At 43.0% G+C, this 12,756-nt stretch overlaps 2 protein-coding genes across 4 annotated transcripts in view; both read left to right on the top strand.

Annotated features, from left to right (window-relative positions):
• The first annotated feature begins 411 nt into the window (after nt 1–411).
• Nucleotides 412–3,179, top strand: LOC124297301 (MICOS complex subunit MIC27). The gene is made up of 6 exons (XM_046748195.1): nt 412–566; nt 688–860; nt 1,136–1,281; nt 2,235–2,468; nt 2,751–2,923; nt 2,999–3,179. The coding sequence occupies exons 1-6, from the start codon at nt 552–554 to the stop codon at nt 3,032–3,034; spliced, it is 777 nt and encodes a 258-aa protein (XP_046604151.1). The 5' UTR covers nt 412–551; the 3' UTR covers nt 3,035–3,179.
• Nucleotides 3,180–3,569: 390 nt separating this feature from the next.
• The window catches only part of LOC124297294 (TLD domain-containing protein 2), an 80,305-nt gene continuing 71,118 nt past the window's right edge, over nt 3,570–12,756 (top strand). For 2 of the 3 annotated variants that reach the window (XM_046748179.1, XM_046748177.1), the window contains exon 1: nt 3,570–4,287. The gene's annotated coding sequence lies outside the window, so the exon portion shown is untranslated. Of the gene's footprint in view, nt 4,288–5,614; nt 5,866–12,756 lie in introns of those variants that run through there. The other variant, XM_046748178.1, reaches the window with a different exon arrangement.

The raw sequence follows: 12,756 nt of genomic DNA, 5'->3' as shown, positions 1-12,756 counted from the left end.
GGTATTGAGGAAAAGATAAGATAATTCTTCAAGATGCAGGACGATATATAACGGGTATGCAATAGTTGTACAAGCGCACAACATGTGGCTAATAATTGGCGGAAAGAGACAACGTAAAAGAAAAGGAATAACGAACAAGTCGAGAGTTGTAAAAACAAGGTCAATTGTTTTTTTCATCTTCACTTACATGCGTGATTGACACTGCGAAGAGGGAAAATGTTTTTACCGTTAATTATACACACATAGCGTTAATAGCATCGAAAAACATCTGTTTCAAATTCTCGTTACCTCGCATATTCACATTTCACAACCGTTGGAATCGTGCATATCCGAATCGCAGCTTGTTGTGAAATTTTTTCCCAACATCACGCGGACATTAAATTTAAACAATCGGGTCCGCGTTCCGCCCGTTCCGTTCGTTCCGATCAAGAATATTCTTCGTTGATTACGTCACGTGAATGTCTGCTGGTACAGCTGACTGACCAGTGACACTCTTGATAGGTTATCCGACCTTTCGGTATAAGTAGAAGAGAAATAATCCGTCGACCAACATGCACGGAATCAAGGTAAATATTGCGTGACGGAGTAGAAAGACATTTAATTTCAAATTTTTATATCAATTTTATCAGTACTCCGATTTCCAATTCTATTTTCAATTCATATTTTTAAAAATTGTTGTTACTCAAGTTTTTCAAGAAATTCCTGATGCCTTGTGGGCTGTGCGCAGCGACACCGATCGTCAAGCCAGCCCCTCCTCCGTCAAATTGTCCAACGCCTTGCGAACTAGACGAAAAGAAGTTGATTCGCCCCTCCGAGTTGCCGATATATACGCTTGGCTCACCGTCAAAAGTGGACCAATGGTAAAGCAAGTAATTGATCAACGCTCAGAATTGTTTTCAGTCAAGCCTGCAATTGATGCTTGGATATCTGACTCGACGTCCCTCAGAGCAAACGAACCCAGTAAGGCATCCTTTCGATCGCGTCCCCCTTTATCCCGCACTTCATAACGTTGGTTCAGCCATAAAATGTGTGAATTATTTCAGCACAAGTATCAGCAGTATTAGACATAATTTTTCTTAGGTTGCTTACATTATCAAGATTCATGATGTTCTAAACTAGACATGCATTGTTTCAGCCCCACACCTGTCAGTTGTGAGCCGTCATACTTGGAACAGGGTTTTGGCACGATCAGGAAGTCCTTGTCTGGTGTTTTCACGCAGTATCAACATATTACCGAATCTATTACAGACAAAATAGATACAGGAGTTGCACACAGTGAATGTAAGTCGATGTACTTATTCATATCACTGTAAACAACGGAAATTCAAATTTGAAGCAGAACATCACTGCCGTAGGTCCTTAGCATCTGCTAGACTCGCAATCAAACGTTATTTGTTCATATTCCAGCTACTCCAATTTGTAAGAAAATAAATGACGAAGAAAAAATTTTCCATATGATACCCGTCGTGTCTGGTTAATAAGGACTTTTATAATGGATCCAGACAAAGTTCGACATGTACAGTATAAAAAAATGTTGCTCAAAGATGCAAGGAGCATACCAGGTTCGACCCATGATGAATTGCATGAAACAATTTTTCCTTCGATCCGATTCTTATGACAATTTTTCTCCCATCTTCTCAAATATTTCTAAATATACATTCAGTAAACAAATTTATGTAGCTATAAGATGTTCGCTGAAAATTAAGGTAATTCTAGTTGAGAATTCCACTTTGCAACAGAGGATCATGGAAAAATCTTGAAATAAGATTTAGTTGGGAATATCTATTTTAAAATGATTTACATCAAATATGTCTGCTATGATTATCATCTGGATTTGGTAACTGACTTCGCTGTAAAGAATAACGAGAAATTGCTTTTGAAATCCTGTCTATCGAGAACTCAGCCATCCTGTAGAGAGAGTTCAAAACACCCATTTCAAAGAATAGATTTCTCACTTACGCAATGTTTTCCACAATCAAGTCACAATTACCTTTCAAGAACTTGTAAAACAGTTAGACGCGAATATAAATTTGGTTTCAAAAATAAATACATGGACAGCGGAGGTGGTTAGTTATAAAATATTGCAAAATGCTGTGCAAAATCAAAATTTATTTTCAGCAAACTATTGTATTCTCCGTTGACTTTTACTGCAAGGTTTAAAAAATTATTACACATGGACAGACACGGTCGTGTAACAAAACTCTCATCTTCATAACGATTCGTCTTTTCTACAGCCCTCTACGAGTACCTGAAGGAGGAGAGCAATGTTTTGCCACGAATGGGAGCGATCGGGATCGGAGCTCTTTCTGGTCTAATACTGAGCCTCCGAGGCGGTGCGTTCAAGAAAACGTTGTACACAACCACGGGTGGTCTGCTCGTGGCCTCGCTCTGTTACCCAAAACAAGCCGCAGAAGGGGTTGATCTTGCCAAACATTACGCAAACATAGGTTACAACTTTGCTTACGGAAGTGAGTATATACCGGCATACAGTTTAAAAGTTTTCCGAATATCTTTGACAATTCCTATCCTCTTTACTTCCTCGATAAACTAGATACGGAAGATCCCCTGGATAAGGAGCCAGAAAGTTGCAATGTTACTAGCACACAAAGAAACATGCAAAAGTAAAGAGCAACATTAGCGACACAATGAAACCACCAGGTCCCTATCCTACCCCAAAATTCCAAATCCCAGGAGTCATAAGCTATATCGGAAATGTTCAAAATACAGAAAGAAAAGGAAGAAATTTTCAGTTAAACCGGGAGACGAGCAGTTGGAGATCCAATTTCCAGAACTTCCTAAGCTGAAGATACCGACGTCGCTTAACGGGCTCTTTGATCAGGTAGTAGAGACGGGAGCAGTGGCAGGAGAGACCATCGGCAACCTAGCCAGCAAAGCGTCGGAATACTTGTCGGAATCTAAAGAGGTAAGTCGAAGCACCGACATTCCTATAAATCTACCAATAATGAAGGTATAAATGCAATTGTATCGTTTTTCGCAGGCAAAATCGTCCGAGGATAAGCCAAAGCAGAGTTAGTGTGAGAAACACGCTTACTGGATGTAATTCAAACGTGTGTCCGTGAGAGAGAGACACACATTACGCGGACCCTGACTACGGATCGCCGATAACAAATGTACATTTGAACTCTAGTGAAGATATAAAGAAATGATAAGCATACGTATATATAAATGTGAGTTCTCGCATTTGTTCTTCCCGCTGCCGTCTACTATTATTCTTATTGTTCTTCTTCTCGTACTTTGGTTTTCATTCCACGGTGTTATGGTTATCAGATTTCTGCTATCTGCTCACTCGTGCTAATGAATAAACTCCCCCACGTACCAAAAACAAACAAACAATTGACGGCGGGCAGATTTCATTCCATGTTCCAAAGCCCCCCGTGAGATGGCGCCAGTTGTTTGTGTTTTTTAGAGACGCCGGGCAAGGTGGCATGTAGGCATGCAATTATACATACATGTGTACGTATACAAGGTGCGGGAACGATCGATGATGAGAGAATCGCGGGTATGTATTATTGTTCGCCGATTCTTATTTTTCCAAAGATAAAGGACCGATTTTAATACCAAAAGTAAAAGAGCCGAGTTGTGAAAAGGTGCGCGTCGTGTTGTTCGTCGTTACGTTACACGGAGACAGATTGTAGAGGTGTACGCGGCGCAAAAGTGCAGGTTACCCTGTATGACGTTGTCATATATATCCTCCTCGGTCTTTTTTTTTCCTCTTTTAACTCTCGACAACGGACCGTCACCGCCGTCGAGACGAACGTGCCGAGAGTGACTGCGAGAGGGCGATTCCACGGCGAGAAAACAGAGCCGTAGAAAAAGACGGACGCAACGTGTGTGTCGTTCGTCTCGAGAATGTGCTCGTCGTTCTATGGTCTTTGCCTTTCGCGATACATATATGCAGGGCCAACCGAATGCCGCCGAGTAAATGCGTTGAATATTAGAATTTGAACCGGACTTCATTCGGGTCCCTGCGTGATTGCGTATCGTTGCAACGCGGGCTGTTGGTGTCTCTCGCATGTTTTTGTTTTTTCCTTTTTTCTATTTTTATTCTCTTCTCTCGTCGAGTTTCGTAAATATCTGTGTGCATGATCGTCGGAGAAAAAGAAAAGACGCCAGGCAAAGTGTGACGACAAGTTCGACACGCGTCAGTTTTCGCGTATTTAAACTGAAAACTGACTCGTCCCGAGGTTCGAGACTCGTAACGGGGCTGCGGATCCAGGATTTTGTCAACGGGAGACAAACGAAAGCTGGAAGATTGAGTAAAGAAATGTAAGTAAAAGCCACGAATCTGTTCTAGACGAGGGTGGTTCACGTGTGATCCGATCTTCTTCTCCCGACGTTGATATATTTTAAAAGGGTGAGCGGGATTCGCAAAAACTAGACAGCAACAGTGAGAGCAAGGCCGACGGCCCAACCACAGTTTAATTTAACTTTAATATCGTTTCGTGAAAATGGATTCTCGAACAATCTGCTGTACGTATGTGTGTATGTACAGTTTACTTTCGATAACCGAAGAACTATCAATCAATCTGCTCGTTCGTTATCGCGCTGCCCAAGTGTATATATTATATATACGTTTGCAAGTGAGCTTACGCTTGGAACAAAAAACTCGCGAAATTGTAAAGACCGTTCGCAGTAAAGACGAGACGGTTGTAAGTCCACGTTATACATTATATATAAATTCGAAAATAATGAAAGACTCCGATCGTCTGACTCACGTATCGACGACGTGTATATTTATTATTACTTGTACGCTTTGCATACGTAATCACACTAAAATACTTGGTCGATTATAGGAAGGAGGAATTATTTGCAAGACGAATAAGCCGTGGATACCGATTCGACGCTCAATGATGGATCGCTGTAAGAAAGTATAATTTATTCATATTTACGTTAAAAAATTGACTTCCCGAAACGTGAGGAAACTGAAAAAACTAGCAGCAAAAAGTTCCAACGTGCATTCGAATAAGGTATAGCTAAAGTCGGAAAATCAAAATTTTGTGAAACAGCTTGAACTCCCGATACATTTACAGAATTATTATAATAAAACTGATCTGCATTTTCGGATTCCAAAAAGGTGTCACACGTTTGTCCGCTAGCTCAAGCTTCATGAATTAACAATATCTGGAGGCACATCGTACAACGGACATCATCGGGATAGCATCGATCGTCCCGTTGACTCGGTCACGGAATAGCTGGTTGAGATTGGGCCCGTGGCGTAGAATGATTTTTTCGTCTAGTGGAGGCGACGCGTCTATCTACATATGTCCGCAGACCGAAAACGGCCGCATCGATGTGAAAATATAAAGATAACAAATAAGGCGGCTGCCTTAATCCCGCGATTAGTCGTCACGGCTTAATGGCGCGTTAATTTAAGGGAGGCGCGTGCCTCGATCCTTGGACGATGGAGGCTCACACGCCTGTAATCGGGGGTTCGAACTTTGCGCCGCCTAGTCGAATATATACCTATTTATCTATATACCTACACACCTATACGTATATGCACGTAGACGGGAGTCGGCGTGCGCCGTCCGCCGTTCGGGGATTCGGGGAGCGGGGTCGAGGGTTCGCGAACGTCGACGAGGACGACGAGCAGTGTTCCGAGGACAACACCTACGCGCGGGTCCCGAGCCCTGCCAAGGGCGCGATCCGACTGATCACCACTTCGAGTGAAAGAACGTAGTGCCCGTGTGTGAATAAAGCGTGGATCGCGATCGTATCCTATCACAGCTGCCCGCGAACACCTTGCGAAATAAATTCAAGATCTTCCGGAGGAGGAAGACAATCCCCGTGAATTTTGTTTCACCGCGTGCAGGGAGAATTAGTCCTAATTCTAAAATACGCAACGTGAGTCGAAGCCACCCTCTATAATTCCTCGAGACTTTAGCGGATTGATCGCCTTCCTCCCCGCAGTTTCGCCGCAAAACCAGAGTCGCGGATGCGAAAAGTCCGAGCTCGATCGAACGTGACCTTGGTAGCGAGGATCGATCGTTTTCGCATTCCTGCTCGATAGCTATAGGCTCGTGAGGTTGGTCGACGAGGGGGGGCGGGGGGGGTGGGGGGGGGGAGATATGGCTGAAAACGTGTTGCTCGACTTTTGGAACGTGTCATTTACGCATGTACGTACGTAGATGCGTTATGCGTCGTAGGATCGCACCGAATCCCCCTAACACACATATACCTATGCATACAGGCTACGAAGAGCCGATGGACAGGGCAAAGAGCGAGACAAGGTCAATGTCGCCTCCGTTCTGACCGACTGCGAACGTCGAGGACCGCGCATACGGTTCGGGCCTTCTGCACATTCCCACCCCTCAAAAATCCGAGAGCAGATGTCTGACTTGTGCCTGAATGCGAGAAGCTGCAGCGGAAAAGTTCGCGAATACATACGTATGTACATATATGTAATACGTATGCAATGTCGTCGGGACGATGAGTTTCTAAGATCTTTGAAATACACGGGAAACAACTAACGGAAGGTGTTAACTTGTCCATGGGATTCGGTACCTACGGATTGAATTGAAAAGATAAACTTTACGTCCACCCGTCGTGAATGCTGCGTAAATTTTTATACTTTAACATTGACGCGAAACCGTCTCTTTGTTCTGCACCATTCCTCTTTAGAAACCTTAGATATATATATAGTGATACGGAATGACGTCGACTAGCTAATAATCAGAGAATCTAATTCCACACCCTGCAGAGCGAAACGATCAAACGGGGTCCTGTAAGACGGGGTGGAAGTGACGAATTTCCAGCTCTGGAATGTGTATATGCGTTCGTACAGGACGGTTCTACGCGTAGGCACAGTTCGCACTGACATACCTATAGGTACGCACTATGTAGTTACATGCCTGTACGTACGAGTATAAGTACGTACGTACGTACATACCTATCGGTTAAGCGGCAACTGGTATGATGACGAATTTCCTCGACGTAGAGAGAGGAGGTGCAGGGGCCGGTATCCAATTCTTCCCTCCCCCTTCCCCCGCCCCCTCCACTCCCACCCACATTCACGAGTAATTGGATGATGGGGCTCAATTGGCTTCTTATTTAATCAAACAATGTTACGCGAGAACTACGGCCCGCTACGGACTCTCTTATACCTCCGGCCGATCGGCCGCGGCGACGACGGTTTAATGGATTCCTGATTGTCTTCGCGAAACCTGCGGATTATGCAACATTCTTCCTTATAACTTACTCTCACTCCATCTCCTCCTTGTAACCCTTTCCTACCTGATATATTTCTGTTACGTTACGTTACGTTACGTTATATTCCGTTACGTAGCCACCGCTATAATCAAACGGTGAAATAAGATATGTACACAAAATATATATACCAGGTACTTATAATAGTTAGGTAAGAAAGGGAGAAGATGCTCATCGATGAGCGATAATTCATCTCCTGTGAATCTTGCACTTGACGTTCAACTAACCAGACATGTACAGGGTAGTTGTAAAATATGAAGCTTCAAATCGTTCAAATGCAAAGAAACCAGGGGTCCACATACCTGGAAAACCTGGAATTGTCAGGGGATTTTTAATTTAGTCATGGAAAAAACTGAAAATATCAGTTTTCAATCATGGGAATTAGAAATGATATTTTCAAGTAACAAGTTTCCTTACTCGAACTGTCAAAATGTCAGGGAAAATTATGTTTTAGGTCCTGGAAAAACTAAAAATATCATGGAATATTTTTCCCAAAAATTTTTCGCCACCCTGGAAACGTTCAGCTTCACTGTACATTCGCTAACCTGTTCATCGCAATAATTTCACGCGTTCCATGAAACATGTCTTTCCAATTTTTCTGGCGATTCTACACCTGCAAAACTATGTGTGCCATTGTATGATCCTAATTTTCTGCAAACGCGATAATCAAGCTGCAAATTGCGTACGATGGAGTTTAAGTAAATACTGTGCGAATGAATTGGCACTGACTCACAAGGGTCGCGGTTGATTTTTCGAACAATTTGTATAAAGTTCACACTGTCCGAGGCACTAATATGCAGGAAACAAGAAAAGCAAAGTATGCGTAAACCCGAGAGAAGATGGAGATTTTTTTGCAAACAAAAATTGCTGTTTACTTTCCACAAATTTCTTCTCTTCGAGTCGTTTTTATAAGGAATTAGATACAAGTTTTCACAATTTTAGCCGAGGTGCAGTTGACAGTTTTGCCCCCATTTACTCTACGATTATCTAAATTGACATCCGGAATCTGGATCGACGATTGTTTGGTATTGTTGACGGAATCGTCGTACTTTGAGCCTAATAATTCATGTAATAGAAAAAACTCTAAGTGTCAGATAGGACGAGATACATTGAACGAGGTACGAACGTCGACAGGCGTGCTCGCCCGGACAGCCTGTCACGATATTGCACGCAGTAGTCGGACTTATCACGACTGTATGATTTATACGAAGATAAAACCGACCTAATCGATTTTGCATTAACAAAACGGTTACAGCGTACTATATGCTATGACACGTAGAGAACCGACGACGATAGCGGGAGCAAATTCAGATATTGTATGTACAACAATTAACGCTTCACAAACGGCAAATACTTGAGTATAACCCGATAATATTATCATTCCATTGATGGAAGTTCTCGCGTATCGTCAGGAGAGTATTTTGTTTTTACATAGTATACGTATAACGACACGCAGGATTTGGAAGTGTCCACTTGAAAACCCAAAAATTCCGAACAAGGGTAAAATTCATCTTTACAAGGGACCCCGTAAAATCCTTATGGGAATTGGCTTAAATTTTAGTATGTTGTAGTATATGCTCTCCTGAAAAAAGTTCTCACACGCACAAGTGTAAAAATCCTTAGTTTGATATCTCTAAATTGCGCAGCTTTCTTGAATTACAAAGCTTCAAGGGGACCTGAAATAACACATATCACACCGAAAAACTGCACAGCCGATTCGCAGTGACTCCGTACACGCGTGTAAAACAGGGCAAGTCGATTATTGCAAAAGCCGGAGGATCTCGTTCTTCGCGCGAAATCTGACCTTGCACCTCCTGCCGGTAAACCAGCGAGTTCGTGGATGGAATAAATTCATTGATGGAATCAATCGCAGCTTCCTGCCTATCTTTGAAAATCGACCGTGTAACTTTTTGAGTGATTTGTTTGATTTCAAGTTCCCTTGAAGCCTTGTAATTCGTCAAAATCGCGCAATCGAGAGGTAACAAAAAATCCGCACGCCTTCCTTTCGAGGTCTGTATCTCGGAAGCTACGGATTTTTCACCCTTGTACCGGTGAGAACTATTGGTCGGGGAAGTACGTACTTCAACATACTGAAATTACAGCCAATTTGAATGAGAGCCAATTCCCATCAGGATTCCGCGAGTTCCTGTGTTGAAGAAAAAAAATCGATTGCACGCAACTTGTGTAAAAACGGGAACAAAAAGTGGAGGTAATTTCGACTAAACGTTATGTCACGAACTATGCTTTAGTGTTTAGAGATACAGGTATGCAAAATAATATTCATTAAAGCCTTAACCTTCCGGCTATCTTGTTCCCGGTCCGAAACAAAATGCGAGTTCGATTCTATACGAATTATCTAACAATGACTTCCAATCTCTCACGTCGACCGCATCTCCAGTTATCGTTACCTAATTTGTAAAGAATCGAACTCGCATCTTGTTTCGGAACGAGAACAAGTAAGCCGAAAAGTTTACGGCATAAATGAATATTACTTTACATGCAAGAACAACACGACCGCGAATCACGAGATCGTCTTCTGATAATAAAACCCGACCTCCGTCGATACCGTATTATAGGTGTATAACGAAAGTTCAAATCTGACCATCGGAGCATAAAAAGGATTGCTGCGTGGTGACGCAGTCTCGAAAACAAAAGGTGCTTTTTACCCTCCTCAGGATTTAGCACCCCTTAAAACTCACCGCGTTGCCGAGAACGAACGGGAGGAGGATGACGATGATGATGGGGGGTGGGGGGGATACATCATCTGTGTAGTAAAACAGAGAACCATCGATGTCGCGAGCACTCGGTACGACGGCGCGTGACATTGTCTTTAAAGCTCGTTTAACGCCACTCGAGTGAATGGGGATATTCGGCCGGGTTCAGGGTACGTAATCTTCGATAGGAGCGCGGTGCGAAGGACATTGATGAGGGAGCCGTTATGTACGTAGGTAATAGGTATATACCCACCTATATCCGCGGGGTAAAAACCGCGCGAGTCGATTCTTCTCGGAGGGGGGGCGTCGTCTTCGTCATCTTGCCTGTGCCCGTAAGATACAAAGCACCTACACAGGTAACGGCATGAACGGAGAAATAGGTTGAACACTGCGGTATGTCGGTCAATCGGCGGTTCCTTCGCCCCCGTTTCGTCCTCCCCTTCTCATCGCCGCTCACCCCGCCGAATCGATACGCGCCTAGTTCTCTCCTTCGAGCCATGAAACCACCCCCCACCCCCCAGCGGTTCGTACATCTCTTCGTTCGAGACCCACCGCCGATCCATCCGTCACCTACATCGATCTATGCACGGGTGTAGTATACACATATATGCGTATCGTTAAGTAGGCACGTACTTTATGTACGTATACACGTAGAACCGCGACGTCTACATTTTAAACAGGTTTTTTTTTTCTCATTCAATTCAAACATTTTACATTATTATTATTTATACGATAATTCAACTAAAGCACTCACGCTTACACGATCGAGTAAACGATGACGGATAGATATGATGTGTTGAAAAATTGGCAAAGGTTCAAAAATTTCAATGAGTCAGGAATTAATTGGCGCTTTTCTACTGATATTACTCGACGCAGCGTATATATTGTGTACATTATAATGTGTCGAAAAGGACGAATCGAAAGGTAGAAATGGAGCAAATTAAATAGCCTGATATACACCGATCCGACGCACGGTTCGGTATCGACTCAACCATCCCGTTGTTGTTATACTTACCCATGAACTTGATACTTCCCAATATATCCGTAGCCAAAAATAAAAAAAAAAAAATATCAAAACCTGGAATATCCCTCGCACGCGACGAAGATGAAGGAATAATAAGAGATCTGGATCGCTGTTCGTAATAAGTCTATAGAATACAAATACATACCGATGTCTGTTGGTTTCTGGAAGGTGCAGCCGTTTCGGTTTGTTGCCGGGTGCCGGTGGTGGCGTAGGTGGGAGTGGGATGGGGGGTGGGGGTGGTAATGTCGGCCTGGTTACCGGCGGCGAGAAGGACGATCAATACCTGAGGGGGCAGAACGAGGAAGTTAGGGATGTTTTTTCGAGGACGAGAGCGACGGAGAGCGACGGGCCGCAACAGCTGCTCCGCACCTACGAGTAGGATTGTGCGAGCCCGCCTCTTTTCTTTCTTCATTCCAGATACGTATACAGAGATTTTTCACTTTATGGCGGGTCGATGTTACTACGAGGTATCCGCAACATCCGCGATTCACTGTCGTTTGAATTGGGGAACTTTGATGGAATACGACGAGAAGGATCAAGTTTAATCGGGAATTCATCTGTGCAACCTTTCATGGATTCAAAAATTAGTCGCGGCGAAATCATTTTGGCGGTATTCCAAAAAATTTCGTATAATGTTTATGTACATATATACATACGGAAATATCTAAGAATTGACTAGTAATGTGTATACCTGTGTATAACTGCGGGGAATATGATCATTTGCTTTTCAATGTGAACGATTTTTTGCGGTAAAAGTCACAAGTTTGTTTTCGCATATATCCGTTCCCTGAATTCCACAGGAAGTTGTTGAGCTCGTCTCTTTTATTTATAAAGCTAATATTATCCCCGGTTTATGCGCGGTTCAAATGTAAATGGAAAGAAGTTGAGATGATGCCGTTTTAATTCGCCAAGCTGTTGAATCATAGATCCAAGAGCGCAAAAACAGTTCAACTCAAGAGAGAATTTTTCGTTGAGAAGTATATAATAATTTCTACAAACATAACGCAAAAATCTTACAAATTTTTGGCTCTATAAAGATTCTCGTATGTAGTATAACAATGGTGCACAGATTTCTCCGTTCGCGGTTTTTTTTATATAAAAATTCTTTCAAACTGACGACAAAACCCTGCGCATGCGTTATTACGTATTACATGCAGATCGGAAGCGTGTAATTAATAGAACAGAAAGAAGTTTATAAAAATTATAACAGAAGACAATTAAGCGCGGGATGAAAACACATCTGGGTATACGTTGGTACAATAATATAACAAACGTGCACAGCCCTAAACTGTGAATTTAAATTTGGTCTTTGTCAGCAAATTGTTGTCGGCCAGTCATTCATTTTGCAGAATATGCGAGATCGTGTACCCAGCTCGCGGTATTTACGTACAATTACTCGAAACCCCAGGAGCACCGACCCAAGCTGAAAGGGACGGGGAGATATTTCGCTTATCCTAAGAATGCCCTTCACAAGAACACACACACACACACAATGCATACAATCCTCGAGTTATTCGCTATTATTATACGCGTGGTTCGTTTAATTGTCGCAGGGAACAGAATAAACGTGTCGTCGTTAAAATCCAAACGTCCCAAACTCAAGGATATAAAAAATGTGAAAGCGCTACGCGCAATTTCGAGTACGAAAATGGTAACACGGGTAACGATGGCCGGTGTCGTTATCTCCCGTTTTATCGATTGTAGGTAATCGCTCGATTGCGTCATCGGCACGTATAATTGTCCCTTATTACAAGTGCGAGCGAAACGAGGCTGAGAATCGAGGCAGGCACA

This window comes from Neodiprion virginianus, chromosome 2 (assembly GCF_021901495.1).
Source record: "Neodiprion virginianus isolate iyNeoVirg1 chromosome 2, iyNeoVirg1.1, whole genome shotgun sequence".
Taxonomy (NCBI): Eukaryota; Metazoa; Arthropoda; class Insecta; order Hymenoptera; family Diprionidae; genus Neodiprion; species Neodiprion virginianus.
Note: the sequence above shows the minus strand (reverse complement) of the source record. Positions and strands in the feature narration are given on the sequence as shown.